This window comes from Sarcophilus harrisii, chromosome 1, assembly GCF_902635505.1.
Source record: "Sarcophilus harrisii chromosome 1, mSarHar1.11, whole genome shotgun sequence".
Classification (NCBI taxonomy): domain Eukaryota; kingdom Metazoa; phylum Chordata; class Mammalia; order Dasyuromorphia; family Dasyuridae; genus Sarcophilus; species Sarcophilus harrisii.
This window is the reverse complement of record NC_045426.1, coordinates 506,194,352-506,213,667: the sequence shown is the minus strand read 5'-3', so window position 1 is coordinate 506,213,667 and position 19,316 is coordinate 506,194,352. Positions and strand designations below refer to the sequence as shown.

Genomic DNA, 19,316 nt, shown 5'->3' with positions numbered 1-19,316 from the left:
GAGTATGCAGCACAAATATTTTGTTTAGATGCATCTGTAAAGATGGTGGGTCCTTTAAAAGGAACCTTAGAAACCTTCTCCTCAAAAATACATTGCCAATTATGTAATAGTCTGGTCATCTTTAATGGAGACCCATGTGCAAAATTTGGAGCTGTGGCCAATAAAATTTTCCACTCTGGGATGGTCTCACAGCCTACATTAATTTGTGCATTAGTATAAAAGATGTATATCCTATCAGGTCTTGCCCCAGATAATTGTATTGCTCTCTTAATGGCCTTTAATAAAATTCTAGCCACAAGCACTGGGTAAGGAGTAAGGCTTTGTTCTGGTTGTGCCGGGAGGTTCACCACTCTATCACACTGTCTCCTTGATGAAGGACTGCTGTGGGTGCCTCTTTTGTAGCAAAAACTGATATTTCCAAGGGTTTTTGAGTGACTCTTTCAATCACATTGGATAAAGCCAGTTCAACTTCTCTCAAAGCCTCTCGAGCTTCTTTTATAAGCTGGCATGGTGAATTTAAAGCAGTGTCTCCCCTTAAAATGTCATATAGGGGTTGCAATTGATTGGTAGCTAAGCCTAGCACTGGATACATCCATTGGATATCTCCTATTAATTTTTGGAAATCATTCAAAGTATTTAACTTCTCTGTTCTTAAAGACAGTTTTTGAACTGTAAGTGCCTTAGGATATATTTCATATCCTAAATATTGAAAAGGAGCATGCCTTCAAATTTTTTCCATAGCGATATGAAGTTTGTAGTTTCTTAGCATTTTATGGTCTTTTGTAGACATGCTTCTAACATTTGTTTCTCAGGTGCAGACCCCAAAATATCATCCATATAATGCAACAATATTACCTTTGGAAATGCTTTCTCACTGAAGTAAGAGCAGCCGCAACATACATTTGGCACAAAGTAGGGCTATTTTTCATTCCCTGTGGCAAAACTGTCCATTCATATCTTTTATAAGGCTCAGCTAAATTAACACTGGGCACTGAAAAGGCAAATCTTTTCATATCCTCCTGATCTAGAGGATAGAATAGAAACAATCCTTGATGTCTATAACCCAAAGAGGCCATTCTCTAGGCAACTGAGTAGGAGATGGATGTCCAGGCTGAAGAGTTCCCAGAGTTTCCATTTGTTCATTTACCTTTCTTAAATCCGTTAACATCCTCCATTTTCCAGATTTCTTTTTTATAATAAATACTGGAGCATTCCAAGGACTTAGAGAAGGCTATAGATATCCTTGGTCAAGTTGCTCTAGCACTATATCTACTAAGGGCTGAATTTTATCTCTTGTTAAGGGCCACTGTTCTACCCACACTGGTCTATCAGTTTTCCACTGAATAGAAACAGGTGAGAGTGCTGGCAGGCCTTTAGCCCTGCCTAAAAAGCCGAAGTACTTAATTGTAATTCTATCTGCTGTAAAATGTCTCTTCCCCACAGAGTGAGGGGGATTTTTTCAACCACAAAAGGAGTAAAAACTCCTGTTTCATTTTCAAATGTCAATCTCATAGGGGAAGCACTAACTTCTGCTGCTATTGATCCTCCTACACTAGACATGTAGGGGTCTGCCTTAATCTTTGGCCAGTGACTGGACCAGCTGGAACCTCTAATGACAGTATCATCCGCACCTGTGTCTACCAATCCTTTTAATAGTATTCCATTCACATAAATAGTGGGCATAGGTCAGTCATCTGTCACAGCTGCAGTCCAAAATATTCCTGGGCTCTGCTGCTTGAAATCAGAATCTGGGCAACTATCATCAGATTGTCTGTTAGGGGTATGTAATAATAAGCCTGATGCTACTACTTCCCCTGGTTGATAAATCACAGGTTGTCTACCCATGTTAGTGACTGGGATATTAGCTACAGATTCCCCAGTTTCCCACATCAGTTTGTGGATGGCCACTGGTTTGTAAGCACTCTCCGGAGATGAAATGGTCAAGCCTACTGTGCCTGAAGGCAAGGGATCCATAGGCTGGACAGGAACAGATTTCACTCCAGAAGGCGGAGTTAACCTTTGGGATATATACAGGAAGCTCTTAGAACTTGAGGGAGTTACTTGAGAGAGTTTACTGGGGAGAGAGGGATTCTGGATTACCTCCCAGAGTCCTCTCTGGCCCTAAGGGAAGTGTGAATTCGGTGTTTCTTTCTAAACCCTGAACTCTCCCAAATGTGTGAACTCCATTGAGTACTTAGATACTTATGAGCTCTCTAAAGGTATGAACACAAGCATTGTTTCCATCAGTATTAGCAACTTATCACCTTGTAAGGATTTGCTTTAAGGTGTGAACCAATAAGCATTGTATCAATTCTATTGAGTTAACACCAGGATTCTGACATCACCCTTGAGTTTTCACCTTGTTTCAAGTTGAGTTGACACTAGGATTCCAACATATCTCCCTTTCTATTAATACTTACATTTATTTGAAGAGAAGGATGTCTTTATTTCATTCATTTATTCAGACACAGGTGTCAAAGAAACTTCAGTTCATATCCAACCTCAGATACTTACTGGTTGTGCAACAATAGGCTAGTGACAATCTCCACCTACCTCAGTACCCTCATCTATAAAATGAGGTCCCACCCCAGGATTTATGTGAGGATAAAGTGAGAAAATATTTGGACACCACATTGCAAATCTTAATGTTCTATCTATACAAAGACTATTTCATGTTTCATCAGATATTGATTATGCTATAAGATACATTCTGCCTGTAAAGCTCTTACCAGGAAATTTTTAGTCAATGAATTAATCAACAATTATTTATTGCTTTATGTGATGTCCTAGGGAACACTCAGAGTTCCATGTCCTCAGGAAAATCACTGGAAATGTCCAATGGTTGATTGTTCTCTGTTTTGTTTTGGGTTTTGTTGAGTTTTTTTTTTTTCAGTCAGACAGAACCATATCTTCAGAATGGTGAATCTAGGTTACTGTTACTCAATTTTTGGACTGTTGTTTAGATATACAGGTGATTACTGGAGGAGAAGAATATACTTTTGGCAGCATGTATAAGGCTTTAGTTCACTTTTAAAAATCTCCACAGTCTCTTTTACTTTTCATATCCTGAGTTTTATGTTGCCCATTGGTAAAGTCTTTTTCCCCTTTCAATACTTACATTTTAATAAAGGCAATTCAATTTAAAATAGGTATTAAGGAGAATATTAAAAGGGGAAAAGACTTCACCAATGGGCAATATAAAGTTCAAGGAGAACCATATGCCATGATCCCTGTAGTCTTAGCAAGAGAGATCTCTCACCCTTTTGTGCACATCTTTCTTAAGATCTGTGAGTTAAGTAGCCACATAAGGACATGCACAAAACTTGGGCCATTGTACTTTATATACAGGGATTTTTTTTTCTTTTGCCTCCTGGGTGAGAGTTGGGTTAAATACAGATAGAAACCACCTAGAAGTTTGGGGCTCTAAGTGTTCATTGATATCAGGTTCTCAAAGGCAGAATGAATTTCCCCCTAGAAACTCTGTTATAAAAAGAAGGTTCCTGGACAACTTGTAAAAAAAGGAGGCAGCATATTGCCATAAAAAGAAGGCAAGATTTTGAGTCAAAGAGCTTTATTTAAAGTTCCACTTCTGCAAAATATTACCCATGTAAATTTGGATAAGATATTTAGTCTCTCTAAGATTCAGTTTCCTATTTGTGAATGAAAAGGTTGGGTTAAATTACCTTGGAGTTCTCAGCTCTTACTCTATAATCCTATCATTGACAAGATTCATATAAAATTTGGGGAGATATGTGGTTCTAACAACAAAAACAAACCAGGAGATACCATGTATGCCCTTGTCCTGTAAACTAATGATGTAGTACTTCCAACATTGGTTCAGGCTTAGAAGCAGTAGGCAGTCAATGCAGTATAAAAAGTCATGGAGTTTCAGGTAACACTTTCCAGTCAAAAATCATACCTTAATAGAGTGACTGAGACCCAGAGAAATGAAATAACCTGCCAGAAACAACATAGAAAATTAGTAATAGAGGTCTTAAACCCAGTAGTCTTTTCATTAAATGAGGCTGAGTCCTGTCAGTAAAGTGATAATTTCCCTTCATCAGCAAGGTTGTAGTCACTTGGAGTCCCCAAGCCCTGACTATTAAACCATTTGGTGAGCAGTAAGAACAGAATGTAGAGCAGAGGTGTCAATCAGGCAGCAAAATAAATAAAAACACAATAGAACATATAACATTAATTTGTGGTTTTCTTAGAAGCCAGCAAAAATCCTAATGTATAGTTTAGAGGCTTCAATATTTTTAAAATTTTGACAGTTTTCATATAGATAATTAAGCCTAGAGGCACGAAGACATATTTTATGAGTTGGATAAATCTTGGATCCTGATTGAGCCAGTAGTTTGTGTTTCTTCTGTTTGCACACAAAGTTTTTCTGGCCCTTGAGACCTAGAACAGCTCTACAATGATCTTTTGAGCTATAAAGTTGCTTATATAGAAACACACACACACACACACACAATCAGAAACACAGAAAAATGATATAAGAACACTTCCCTTCTTTCTTTGTCATGAAAGAATAGAAATTAGTAAGAAAAGTTGTTAGAAGGTAATATCAAGCAGATTAAGGACATTTGAGAGGGTTTCATGGAAAGGGCTCATTTTCCCTGTGGACTGACTTACTCTCCATCTCATCCCCTGGAAACCCATTCTTTCTTAGGTTATTGGGTCATTCAGTGAACCTCATCAAAAAGAGGAGGATCTTGGGAAAGTTAATAAGAATCAGATTAGTTTTTACAAAGGTATATTTACTGGAAATGTGTATTAATAAACAGACAAAATCCTCCCAACATATGATGCATAGTTCCATTCTCCCAATCTCTTTACTACTTCAGTCTCTAAGGAGATGAGAGTGGATTAGATTCACAGTTTATCTCAGTATCTATAGAGCACAGTCTCAGGTTCCAATTATGAGACCTCCTCTTGGGATCAAGTGGTAAGCATCCTGGCTTTGCCTGCCTTCCACAATGAAGTGACTAAATCCAACATTTCATCTGAAATGTGGGCTCCAATGTCTCCATGACTCAAATACTTGGTTCCACTGAAAATTTCAATCTGCCCTTGAAATTTAGAAGGCAAGAGGGATCAAAACAAACACCTTGGGCCCACTTTTCAGAATTACAGAGTATAAAGAGAGAGTGGAGAAAGCTACTCCCCTTCCTAATTCGGTTCATGGCAACTTTACTGTAGGTCAGTCTGGATATAATAGGAAAGAAGACACAAGAGAGTGGGACTGTCTCACTCTACCAGTTGTAAAGAGTCAGTCTGTTAGCTACAAAGTCAATAGTAAGAAGATGGAGGATGCAAGATGTCTCTGAATTGCGAATTAATTTATGAAATTATGAAATCAGGCAAACATGTTTGGTTATTTGAGTATTTGCTAGGAAAGACCACAATGGCAGTTATACTTTAATAAGGTAGAGAGAATGTAGGAACACATAGCACAGAAAGTAGAGAGATAATAAGTGAAAGGGATGGTAGAATATAGAACTAGATATGTCTGAACAGGGTTGAAGAAAGGAAAATTGCATGGGAAGAGTATGGGGAGAGAGTAGTATTCATATAACCATCAATAGAATTGAGGACCCTAGGTACCATGGATACAATGAAGATGAAAGTGTCTTGGTGAGGAGAAGTGTGAAGTCACATTTTATAGGTATTTTGGGGGGATTGGATTAACACTTATCCATGTACCTTGAGGTTAGTTCATTAACAGATCCAGATCATGTCAAAATTGTCAGTAAAACTTTAAAGTTAGCATATTCATATAATCCCCAAAGTTATCAGTTACTTTTGATGTTCTACTGGTGTTACTCTTGTACCTTCTCTGAGACGTGCATATCATAGGACCAAAATGACTCAGGCAGGAAAGTTCTACATGGTCTTCCCTGATTTAGCACATATTACCAGGATGTGATTTTTGATTAATACATGATACAGTTTACAAATTATGCTCCTTTCATCTTTGTGACAATCCATAGCTGACTTGTAGATTCTTTTTTACAATCTTACTTTTTTCTGTTGTTAATATATATTAGATGTATATAGTTACTAAACTGATTAGAAGGAGAAAGGAGCTGATCAATGGAACCAACAAAATACAACTTTTCCACCACTTTCACATTAGAAGATGTGGACATATATAAAAAGTCCCCATTGCATATGTATTTGTTTTCCCCAAAGAGCTATCAAGATAAGTGTAAGAAAATGTATATACTAAGTCAAAAACAAGATAATTTAGGGAAGGATGGAATTAGCAGCTATAGAATCAGGAAAGACCTCAAGTAGAAGGTAGATTTTGAGTTGAATTTGAAGATCTCTATGGATAGGTAAAGACTAGCTGTGTTTCTGTGGGGAAGCCACTTAAGGTCTCACCTTTAATCAATAATACTTGTACTACCTACTTCACGGGATTGATATGGGGAAAAAATTAACTCTAAAATCACTCTATAAATGCCAATTATTATAATAATGTGCAAAGAGCTACAATTGCCAGTGTCATAAGATTTTAAATTCATAGCAAATTTAGAACTTCATAAGCACATTACATATAGTCCCTGACAGAAGCTATGATGGTAACACTTGGGCTGAGACCAAGTAAAATACAATTACCAACCTCTCCCCCACCCCCAATTCCACCAGCTAGTGTGGAGTCTTGAAAAGTTATTATAAGAGTATTTTAGAGGCAGTCTTTACAAGGATGGCATGCCTGTGGTTCAGAGGACATGTTAATATTAACCTAACTCTAGATTAAATTACCTTAAAAATGTTTTGTTTTGTTGTATTTTATTTTTACTCTGCCATATGTGAAGGAGTTTGATTTCTGCTGAATTTATTTTGGTGCTTGTTACACTTGGACTACAGAGAAATATATTAATGGCAGAGTTGAGAGTTATTACACTGACTTCTCCATGGCATCTCCTCTCCTCCTACACATACACAGAAAAATCTCTCTTCAGTGGCAGCAATGAGGGTAGTAATTGCTGATTTTTGACCAGTTGGAGAAAAAAGGAGGTTTCTACACCAGGAAGATATTGCTCACAAAGCAAATGTGGAAAGGAGTGAGCATCACTCCCTTTTATTTTCATCTTCAACCAAATAATTCTGTAAATATTCTAAACCAATGATGTCAGACTCAGTAGAAACACATCCCTGAGAGGCACATATTGATTTAGAAAACCAAAACTTAAACTTAGCGATGTTTCTTTGCATCTTTGTGTGTTCTGACAGCTCTATTCATGTTGACATTGTTAGAATTAGAATGTAAATTCCTTGAGGGCATGGACATTTTTAAAAAAATTCATTCTATTATGGAATACTATTGTTCGGTAAGAAATGACCAACAGGATGATTTCAGAAAAGCCTGGAGAGACTTACATGAACTGATGCTAAGTGAAATGAGCAGGATTAGGAGATCATTATATACTTTAACAACAATACTATGTGATGATCAATTCTGATGGACCTGGCCATCTTCAGCAATGAGATGAACCAAATCAGTTCCAATGGAGCAGTAATGAACTGAACCAGCTACACCCAGTGAAAGAACTCTGGGAGATGACTAAGAACCATTACATAGAATTCCCAGTCCCTATATTTTTGTCCACCTGCATTTTTGATTTCCTTCACAGGCTAATTGTACACTATTTCAGAGTCTGATTCTTTTTGTACAGCAAAATAACGGTTTGGACATGTATACTTATTTTGTATTTAATTTATACTTTAGCATATTTAACATGTATTGGTCATCCTGCCATCTAGGGGAGCAGGTGGGGAGAAAGAGAGGAAAAATTGGAACAAAAGGTTTGGCTATTGTAATGCTATAAAATTACCCATGCATATAACTTGTAAATAAAAAGCTATTAAAAATAAAATAAAAATTTACTGATACCAAAAAAAATTAATTCTTGTCTTTATAATCACAGTACATAGAAAGTTTCTGTTATATATGGTATGATTTTTAATAAATGCTTGTTAATTGAATGATTTGGGAGTTCAAAGAAAAATTTTCAGAATGTACAAAAGAGGTATTTTTCTTAATATGTTTATCAAATTGTTCACAGATTTTCACATTGTTGATATAATTTCTTCATTTTATAGATGAGGAGACTTAATCAGAAAGGTTATGATTTGCCTAAAGTAAGAGACAGGATCTGAAATCAACACTAGGCTCCAATAATTTTTACTTTCACTTCTCTTTAGATTTCTTTGTTATATGTATAAGATGAAAGTGTCCAACTCAAAGGACTCTGCATCCAGAAAAACTCCCAAGTGTTGTATAAAGCAGATTAAGATGTAATTGGGGAATGTTTACCAAAATTAAAATGTAATAAAACATAGCTAATTTTAAATTGTATTCTATTAAGTCAATTTGTGCTTCCTAGGGATCTATTTCTATGTGAGTTTGACAACACTGGTATAGAATATTTGGAAATTTGTTTGGCTGAAGCATTACCATCCTGGGCCAGACACTCTTTCTCCTCCAACTGGTCAAGACTTGCTGGTTACCACCCTCAAATCTGTCACCAGAGAGAGATTTCTCTGTGCATGTGTAGGGAGAAAAGGAGATACAATGGATAAATCAGTGCAACCACTCCTAAAAAATATTAATGGTGATTTGCTTTTCCCTAAAGGGAAAAACCTAAGACCTAGCTTTACCTGCTTTGTGACATAAGTTAAAATTAATAAATCAAAGCCATGTTTCTCATATCATTCCTGAGACTCAAGTACTATTCAAGATTCACCAACAATTCACTTTTGACTATTTACTAAAGCCAATTACTATCCTGCTCCTTTGCAAATCCCTCTTCATGAAGATTTAAACACAAACTTTTAAAAAGTTGTGATCAATCACATTTTATATAGAATCAATTGCCATGAAATAAATCAGGAACTATGAACAAACTTGAATAAATTTGGATAAAATATCCTCCCCTTTTGATAGATAAAGAGGGAAAAGGGAGAGTGATACTTTAACATGTTTAAGAACTCTAGGTCATTACCTATTAGATTCCACTCTTATTCAATCAGTTGTTCAATCTAGTCTCAGAGGACAAAGGCAACATGATAAACATAGACCCCAGTTGTACTCAATGACAGGCATACCTAGCCATCTCTCTTTCCTTTTTTCCTTTAGTGGTCATCTCTTCTCCTTTGTTCTTGATCAGACTTCAATTGTTCTCAGCCTCTCTTCTCCCAAACCATGTGTACTCCACATATGGTCTCAATCAGTCTCGGGTCAGGAGGAAACAACACTTTTGCTATTACCCTTCCCAGAAATTAAGTTGGGCATTGGAAACATTTTCTCTTCCTAGAGGAATCATTCTCCTGAAATTTTATTATATGTGCACATTATCTAATTGTTTAAGAAACTTTTTATATCTCTTTGAATTGAGGCTTAACTTTAAAAAAAGATATGGGTAGCTACAATTGGATCTAGTTGGAATATAAGGAAAGCATGTTTGGCAGCATTTTGATGGCATATCTCATGAAGGGGAAGTATTGAAAACACTGATGTAGGGGATATGTCATTTCTCATGAAATGATTTTCCTGACTCAGAAATTCATTCCATTGGTTTTAATAAAAGTCTCCTGGGCACAGCAAAAGAACTTATCCTGTAATTAGTTTTAAACAACACTCATTTGTTTATGCTGAGTCTGGAACCATTCCATGAAATGTCACACCAAGGGCACATCAGTAATTTAACCACAAAAAATTCCTCACCATCCAAGTTAATAGATAAGTAATAAAGCTATACTGCGATAAGAGACAAAGAACTTAACGTTAGAGTGCTGAACTCGGAGCCGGCCATATTTTTAAACATATATTAGATGTGTTACTCTAAAAAAATCACAAACTCTCAGTATTCTAGGCAATGAAGTACAGAAAAAAATGTTAAACTGTATTAGTAGAGAGGATTTCCTCTTCTGGCACTTCTTCATACCAATGAAAGCACAATTCCAGTGCCTGTTACTATAGTATTTCCTTAAGCCAGGGATTCTAATGTGGGGAATATGTGTGTTGGTTTCTATGTGTGTGTATGCACACACATGAGTTCATGATGGACTCCATCTATAATCTGGTAAAGCCCATGAACTCCTCAGGAAAAAAAAAAAGTTTTTAAATAAGTTGAAGTTTTACTTAGAAGTTAGTAAAACTGTTATTTTTCCCCAACAAAATTCAGTGATCATTTGAATTGTATCAATGAACCTCAGGCTAACATTCCCTGCCTACAAGAATTATTTTGGTGCCTTCCTGAAAAATGATGATTATCTTCTATTCAAGAAGATTCTAGTGATGGAACATAAGCTCTGATAGACTCTGACTGAACTAGCAAAACTCTAAGTAAAGCCTTATAAAGTGAGAAATAGTTAAGTGCTACATTCAATGTGAGCAGCTACTATCACATCTTCCAAGAATCAGGGTTTCTAAAATAGGAGAAGTTCTTACTTTACCATGTGATGATGATTCTTTCTAATCACAGCAGCTTATGAAGATCACACTATAAAAGTGTGGAAGAATTGAGATTTCAGGTGCTAAAGGGATATTTTGAAATGTATTGCTGCTTAGTTAGAAAAAAAAAGGTCTTCTTTAAAAATTGATAACCTAAAAAGAACTTGTCACTTACTATACCTGCAGACAATTCAATATGTCTTATAAATATCAAGCCAGATTTTTTCCCATTTTAGTTTCTCCAATTATAAAAAGTTACCATGCTAATTTAAAAAAGGAGATACATTTCAGTATTTGTACTCTAAAATCCTATTTTTTTCAATTAGTAAAAGTTGATTGGTTTTTAATGAATTTTCCATTTCCATTTTAGCATTTCCCTACATTGATGAAATTACAGGTCAGCTCCTTCTTCTCTTCTCAAATGATATTATTATCATATTGATATGAATTAGGGCATATTTGCTCTCAAAATCTTTATCTTATCTTAATGAATGAATTAAAAAAAACTCTTATTAAACAATTACTATTATAGAGTATGGGCTAGCTCCCTGGAGGGCTTCAGGGTCAGTCAGAATCAGGATAAATCAAAGTCCTTGGTCTTTAGGGGGAGAAGTGAAGGAAGTAGGCAAGCAAAATCCTGGATTATGGAGTCTGGAGTCACCAACCTCTCTCCTCCTTGTCCTGTCTCCAAGTGTTTCTAGCCTCTCTCCCCCTACTCTCCAATCCTTGCCTATAATTATCGTAACACCAAACATTCAGCAATCATCAATGGTGAGAAGAACCATTATCCAAATGTATTCTAATAGAGTCATTATCTCACATTGGATAGGTAATTAGCCTTTTGGATTTTTAAGCATACCTTTTTGGAATTTCAGCCCTCTATATACTATGTATCAAGAACTGTTGTAAACACTGAAAATTACGATGTGAGATAAACTCTGTACTCAAGGAACTTACATTCCAAAAAGGGAACGAATATATATGTGGAGTAATGACTAGGCAGGGGTATTTCCATTTAGAAAGTTACAGAAATGGTGATTGGAACTATACGGGAGCAATTTGATTCTTATAGGTTTGATTATAGGGATTTACAAATTGAGGGGATAAAGGAAATTTATGGCATGGGTTAGTATGCTCATTTTTTGAAAATGTGAAACTTGGTTATAGCTGTCTACAAATATTATACTATATGAAATATTCTTCATTCTAAAACATACAGGTTTATATCAGTGTTATTTTTCAGCTAATACCAATATATCATTTACCTTACCTTTGAAAGAGATCATATTTTAAGAATATGATTTTTATATAGAAGTGATCTATATTGTCACCAAGATTGTTTCCTCCTCATCATTATTATTATTAATCACATCAGAAATTAATATTATTTTAAACACATTCAAGCTTGGTTTACTCATTGGAGAAATTTGGTTTTACTCATCTATATTGAAGATTTTTCTGAGTGTATAATGCACTCCAATATCCAATATAGGCACAGATTTCAAGTGTTATAGTTGATTTTGTTCTTTAGGAAGCACCTGTACTTTTCTAGGCATGATAACAATGTCCTCCTGCAAAAGCTCTTCTCCAATGCCCCACTATAGTATAGTGATAACAGACTCTTAGACTATAGCAGCAAAGAACAAATCTGTCAAGCCTTATAAAACTGGAAAGGCTTCAAGTAAGGGAATAATGACAGCCTGATATTTGAGTACAGTCTAGTAGTCAGTAGAGGAACTTGGTGAGGAAAGCTTGACAAATAGGTAATGGATTTATGGTTATAGCAATTCATGGAATCAATTACTGAAATGTAAAAAAAAAAAAAAAAAAAAAAAAAAAGTGTCTGGACAAAAAGCATTCCTGTCTATGAAATCACAGATCTGGAATGTTCAGAGATGGATTATTCTCAATATAGGACATCCTTATTCCTCAAATATGACATAAGAAAATGACATTTTTGGCTATATAGCTATCACATATACCATTTATATTGTGTATTGTTGCAATACATGGGAGAGCTGTTGGAATACATGGGAGCCACCTGACAGTGGTTGCTGGAGATCCAACCCAAAATGGATCTCCTCTTGTGAGAGGATGATACAAGGAGACCGAGAGACAGTTGTTGTTCCCTGACCTCTCTGATTGAGAGGCCGTTAAGTTGTCTGACCTCTCTCCTCTTCCCTTTGCCTCAAATTTGTCTTATTCCCAGTCTACAACACCTGTGTCAGCAAAGGCTGCCCAGCAACTCCTTTAGATGTTATGATCCATAGTTGTGGAGGCTCTTGGAGAATTGACCTGTCCCTTAACAGTGTATTATATGTATATGTTTAATATACACAGATATACATATATATACAGATATATACATACATATATACAGATATATAAAGACACAAAAGCACATTTTTTGGAAAGTATATAAGCAATTAAAATACATATATAAGATTCCAAAAATGTTTTGGGATTCCGCATATAGTGACAAAATGTCATTAATTTGAAAGATAAAAAGAAAAAAAGACAATAAAATGGGTTTATATTAAGTAAAATTTCCATAAAAGAAAGATAAAATTATCTGACTTGGAATTAGCAGTTGTTTGAATAACACTCATATCAACTATTAAAAAACTAATATTGCTTTAATAATATTTAGTTCTGCCTAGATATTATTATATGCAACAGAAAGTAGTATATTTTTGAGCCAATTATTTGAACCCTTATTATAAAAATAAATACAAGTGAAATATAAGATTAGGTTAAAAGTCACATATAATGAATTTTTCCTTAAAATGTTTTCTCCTGAAACTTTTTTTTGTGGGTGTGACAATTAACCAACAAGAATTTATTACAAGTCTACTATGTGCCAGACATTGATTAAAGGACTAAAGATTGACACAAATGAGAAAGTATCACTCTGATCAGTTTTGACTAATATAACCACAGTTATTTAAATTTAGAGCTAATAAAAATATAAAACTTATATTGGAAATTAAGCATGAAATGATCATTTATTATAACTTGAACTCTTTCTAAATTGACTGTTAACCATAAAATGTTGATAATTTTTACAAAAAAATGGGATCTTTCTTAAGTAAAGCATATAGGCAAATCAGAGTCTTTTTTGTGGATCATATTACTAATTTGTCATATAATCAATTCTCTTATAACATTGATGGGTTTATAATTTCAATTAAGAGAATTCTAATGCCCTTTAAAATTCATAAAGTATTTTCCTCATAGCAATGGTATGGAGGTAGATAACATAACAGAAAAAAAGATTCAGATGTAAATATACACAATCAGCTTTATTGTATTCTAGATATTCTTATAGTTCTCTTGTTTCTTGTTTTCTAGGGCACACAGGACGCTTGTTAAAGTCCCTGTGCTTCACCAGTCTATCATTCCTGTTGTTGCATATCATCTTTCATATTACATTAGCTAGCCTGGAGGCTCAACATCGGATTGCACCTAATTATAATTGTGAGTATGGTGGTTGTATTAATTGCATATATGTGGCGCTTATATTGCTGTTTTAATGAAAATCTCTACTAGTTTTATTCAGGAATAATTCAGTGGTTCTTTATCCACAAAATGCTAAGTAAATAAACTCTTTTATATTGTACCTTCTTATTCATAAGTGATACCAAAGAACTAAATTGTTTTCAACAAGGTCTTATATACAAAGTAACAAATAAAATTCCTAATACTTAATGATTTAATGCCTACTATGTATAAGACATAGTCTCAGATGCAAAGAAGTGGGGGCATGAAGGTAGTGATGACATGTAGAATGGTTTAGAGCAGAGGCAAAAAAAGCAGAAAGGAAAGCTAGAGGGCAGTTACAATAGGGCAAGTTTATTGTTATCAAGATCTGAGCTAGGATTACATTAGCAAATGAGCATATCCAAATTTCACCTTATTTTAATGAATACATATTTAAAACAAATGAGACAGGAAGTAAAAACTGAAGAGCCTATATAAAACTCCCTTTTTTTGAGTGACACTTTTGAGGGCAGAGGGGGAAACTTCTAAACTTTGCTGTATTATTAACATATGAAGATACAAACAAACAAACAAACAAAAAAAAAAAAAACTATGAAACATCAGGCATTCTTGGTCTGGCAAATGGCTAGATTTTATTTATCAATACCTTCTAGTTATTTGTGAATTTGTGTTAAATACCACATATTCTGAAGCATCAAAGATTTATTCTTGTTTCATCAAAGTCAAAATCAGGGGTCCTCAAACTTTTTAAATAGGGGGCCAATTCACTGTCCCTCAGACTTTTGGAGGGATGGACTATAATAAAAACAAAAACTTTGTTTTGTGGGCCTTTAAATAAAGAAACTTCATAGTCCTGGGTGAGGGGGATAAATGCCCTCAGCTGCTGCATCTGGCCCACAGGCCTAGTTTGAGGACACCTGCTAGGGTAAGTAAATCTCTATTATACTGGGGCTCCTGATAATAAGATACAGGAAACAGCTTTTGCTCCAGCTCATATTTTTATCTCCAATCCAGATTTTATATTTCTAATTGGCCCATTCTGGCTATAATCTTCAAATCATTTTTAGTCAAACAATCAACAAGTATTTATTAAATGTGTTCTATGGTTTAGGAACTGTGCTAAGCTCTGGAGGAACAAAGAAATATAAAGTAGCATATATTCTAATGGGAGAAATAATAGGTAAATAACTATGTACATGCAAGATAAATACAGAATAGAAAAAAAAAACTAATCTTAAATATGTAAATGGATGGTTAAGAAAAAGAGCCAGGAAATCCTCTAGGAGGTCAAATTTTAAGTATTTTGAATGGAAGTTAAAAAGGCAAAATGAGGAAGAAGAGGATTCCTGGTAGGCCATTGTGGCTGGATTGTAGTGTGTAGAGCAGAATAAAATATTTAAAGAAGAGGCCAGATTTAGAAGGGCATTCCAAACAGAGGATGTTATATTTTATACTGGAATTTATATATATATGAAATGTATACCATTCTAGACCCTAAATGTAAAAAGCACATTAATTCCCAGTTTGTGACCAATTAACCAAGAATTTATTGCCCTTTTGATACTATTTCAGTTTTTCAGTCAATTAAACTACATATTTGAATTTAAATAGAAAGAGTGGAAAACAGTGTGATATTTTAAAGAATGATGAAGTAGGTTTAAATATGCACATATTGGAAGTTGCTTGATAACTAAGAATATTACAGCTGTAAGCTGTGTCAGGAACCATTAATGTAGACGTAATTGTGGTACCATAATAGTTTTTTTTTTTTTTTAATGTAATATAAAATCAATTTTTAAAACATTTGTAAAACAAATTTCTATTTCAAAAAAGAAAAGAATTTTTTTTCTCCACAGTTTACAAACTTAGAATTGGCAAGCAAAAAATTAAGAGCAAAAGAAAGCAAAGTGCTCCTGGGGCTAAGTCACCTGCCCACTGATTTACAAAGCTTTTTTTCAGTTTTATGAAATTTTCAGCCTCCCTTCTCTTAAAGTCCCATCTCCCTCCCCTTATCCAAAACAAATACAAGTATATAACTTTCCTTTGGCTTGCAGAAAACCTAGTTAATTACTTAGTCAAAATTATCTCTGACTTGAAGATGGGTTTAAACAAACGTCCTAACAGATAAAAGGCTCTTTGAAATGTAAATATTGCTGAGTAAGTGTTGTAGCTGCTGCTCCTTGGATTAAAGTATAAAAAAACACCTTTTTCTAAACATTTCTTATATTCTCAACCTCCTCTCCATGGAAGCAGAGTTCTTTATTCTTCAATCTATTGATTATATTTAAGTCCACAAATAATGGTGTCTAACAATCACATGTAAGGTCTTTAACAATTGACTTGATTACTTTTTTGGGAAAAAAAATTTTTTAATATCTTGAGAGTGATGGAATCAGTTGTACTTTCATTACTTTACAGGTTTTCTGAAGTGAAATCCTCACTTAACTTTCTCCATTAAGGAACAAATGTAATGGAATTCTCTTGGGAAATTTTCAGTGTTTAAAAGAGACAGATGGTTTCAGTTTAGTAATGACCTATAGTAGCTTATATTTTGTAGTAATTTTTATTTTGGTGGGGGGGTAGTAGAATTTTTTTAAATGGACTGATCATTTAATCCATTGAAATCATATATGTGAATATCCAAATTCATAAAGTCATTCAGAGAAAGTCAGTGACATGTGAAATAGATTTGGTTCATTAATGTTAAGAGATTTTTTTTTTTTTGGTTTTATGTGTAGCATTTAAAACTAATATATATTTGACCAGACTTTGCAAGCTCATTTGGTCCAACATTGGCATAGATCAGGTTTTCAGCCTACATCATTTGTGTGTGTGTGTGTGTGTGTGTGTGTGTGTGTGATCATGTTATTATAAACTCTTGAAAATTGTGTTAGGGTGCGTAATGGAAATCCTGACTATTGGAATTACACAGTTGCTGACGGCACCTCACTAATATTGTTTCTTGTGCTTTAGAGTTGAGATTACACTGCTATAGTAAACCCAAACTCAACTCTTTAATCTTCCACGTCCTGAAGGTTAGATGTTTTTTGGCATCTGCAAAAGTAAAGTGGCAAATCTTAAACTGAAAAGCAAAAACCGTCTAGACAGGGAAGGCTGTGCATTCTGAACCTTTTTTTGCCCTATCCAAGACATGGCAAATCAAAATGAAATAAACCAGACAGGTCAGGTTTTGCAATCATAATTCTATCCCAACCTAAGACCACCAAGTTTCGGTTTATATAGGATTTAATTTTGTTTTTTCTAACTGCTACTCTCCCACTTTTAAAACTCATATACCTTTAGCCTAATTACAGAAAAAGCTCCCAGCATCCCTCAAGAGTTTCAGATATGTTTGGGGGACAACAGTGGCATTTAGAAATATTGAGTCATTGAAAGTCCCATCTATCCCTTGAGTCCTGTGAATATTACCTGGCAATAGTAAAATTAAAAAAAAAAATGTAAAACCCACCCCATTTAGCTTTTGACTAGACTTGCTGGTTTGTTAAAGGGATCATTGTGCAGGACTGAAACTTAATACCAGTGGTCCCCCCTACTCCCTTCCACTTTTTTCTTTTTTTTCTGAAATAGTGCTCATCTAGGTAAGTGAGGAAATAGATGCAGCAGGGGTGAGTTCTGTAAATTCTCTCCCAACATGTGTGGTGCTGCCTACTAAAATATTTGTATTCCATCAAAAATATGCTATTCAGGTAAATGTAACCCAGATTTCAATTATGTCATTATAAAAAACACAGAAACAGGCCATTTGACCCCATGGTAGATGTATGGGAAAGGTAGAGAAACTTCAAGGTCCATTAGTTTGTTTACTCTGCTTCCACTACATTTATTTGATCACAGAAATTTTACAATTTAGACTCATAAAAAAAGAAAAAAGAAAGACCATTTATGTTACTTCACCCCATCTCCTCTAAAATAGAATTGGTTCTTTCATTAAAATACTCTCTTTCCCTCTGACTAAGAAAAATATATTTACTATTAGAATTTCTGATTCAAGTTTAGGGCCAGTGGCATCCCTTCCCCCACCTACCACTACTTCTTCCTCAAGACTAAGCATGGTACCTGGATCCCGTTTTCACTGGGTCATTGCCTCTTACTGCTGTTTCCAGTCTCCCTTTTACTCCAGGAAAGTGCCTAGAGAAACATTTTGGACCACATGATGGCCAAAAACTCTTTCATCAACTCCTGGTGTTTTAATGAGGAACATTAGTGCTAGTCTGTGAATCTAGGGATATGAATCAACACTATTACAGATGATTTGGCTTATATAGTTTCAGTGTCAACTTAGTCTATACTTCCTATTTTTTTAATCATTGGTCTTTATAATAACTTTAAAGTTCTTTTGATTTATTGGACTATATTCTTCACATTTGAATCACATTTTCTCCCAGAATATAGCACTACTCAGAACAAATATTCTCTCTTTTTATGTTTATGTAGGCAATTTAGTATTCTCTTCCTAACTATTCCTTATACACATGATGTCTATTGGAATAGAGATGCCTTTGGTCAAAAGGTTCCTCATAAGTGGAAGCCACAGCCTCAGATTGTATTTCTATTTTTAAGCTATTCTATGCTATTTTGTTCTCCCAGCTCAGTTGCTGATTAACAGAGTGACCTTATCCTACTTTGAATCTCTATTTCCTTGTTTGTAAAACAAGAGTAATAACTTTGGAACTACTTATTTCAGATTTAAGGGTAAGGGTAAAGTGTTTTATAAATGAGAAAATGTTACAATTTCAGGTTTTTTTTTTTAATTCTACAAATATCATAGGAAGTGTGTCATATTAGATTGAAAGTTGACTTTGAAATTAAGAATTATAATACTAACCCTAAGAGCAATAATTATAGTATCTAGTATTCAAATAGAGCTTTCAGGTTTGCAAAGCACTTTTATATACTAGCCCTGTGACACATACAGGCTCAGCATTTTTAAGGTCTCTTTAAGATTATTATTGTGTTGCTCTTCATGGCTAGAGGGAGTTTCCTCACTCCTTGTAATAATGAAGTCATGGATCTAGTTCCTTTTCCTACTCTATTTTTATTATTGGTAAGGAGGATAAATTAATTTGATTGTCCAGATGCATAAGAGGGAGTAACATTATCAAACAGACAAAAGCTCTATTTCCTGGTGGAGCACCTTATCAAAACATCTACTTGATTTCAAGGTGGAGCATTATCTCTTGTCCCTAAAGAGGTCATTAATAACTACTTTGCTGGACTTGTAATACACACACACACACAAATTGGGTTTCCATTCTGCACAAGGAAGAATAAATTCCGTTTTTCACATTTGCTCAGCAAGCAGATGAAAGAGTACCATGTGCACAGT

The 19,316-nt window shown here is 34.7% G+C and overlaps 1 protein-coding gene across 9 annotated transcripts in view; it reads left to right on the top strand.

Moving 5' to 3' along the window:
- Positions 1 to 19,316, top strand: part of PIEZO2 (piezo type mechanosensitive ion channel component 2) — a 545,237-nt gene that overhangs the window by 176,971 nt on the left and 348,950 nt on the right. For all 9 annotated transcript variants that reach the window (XM_031946650.1, XM_031946649.1, XM_031946651.1 and 6 more), the window contains exon 3: positions 13,820 to 13,945. In XM_031946650.1, coding sequence (XP_031802510.1) covers positions 13,820 to 13,945 — 126 coding nt within the window. The remainder of the gene's footprint in view (positions 1 to 13,819; positions 13,946 to 19,316) is intronic.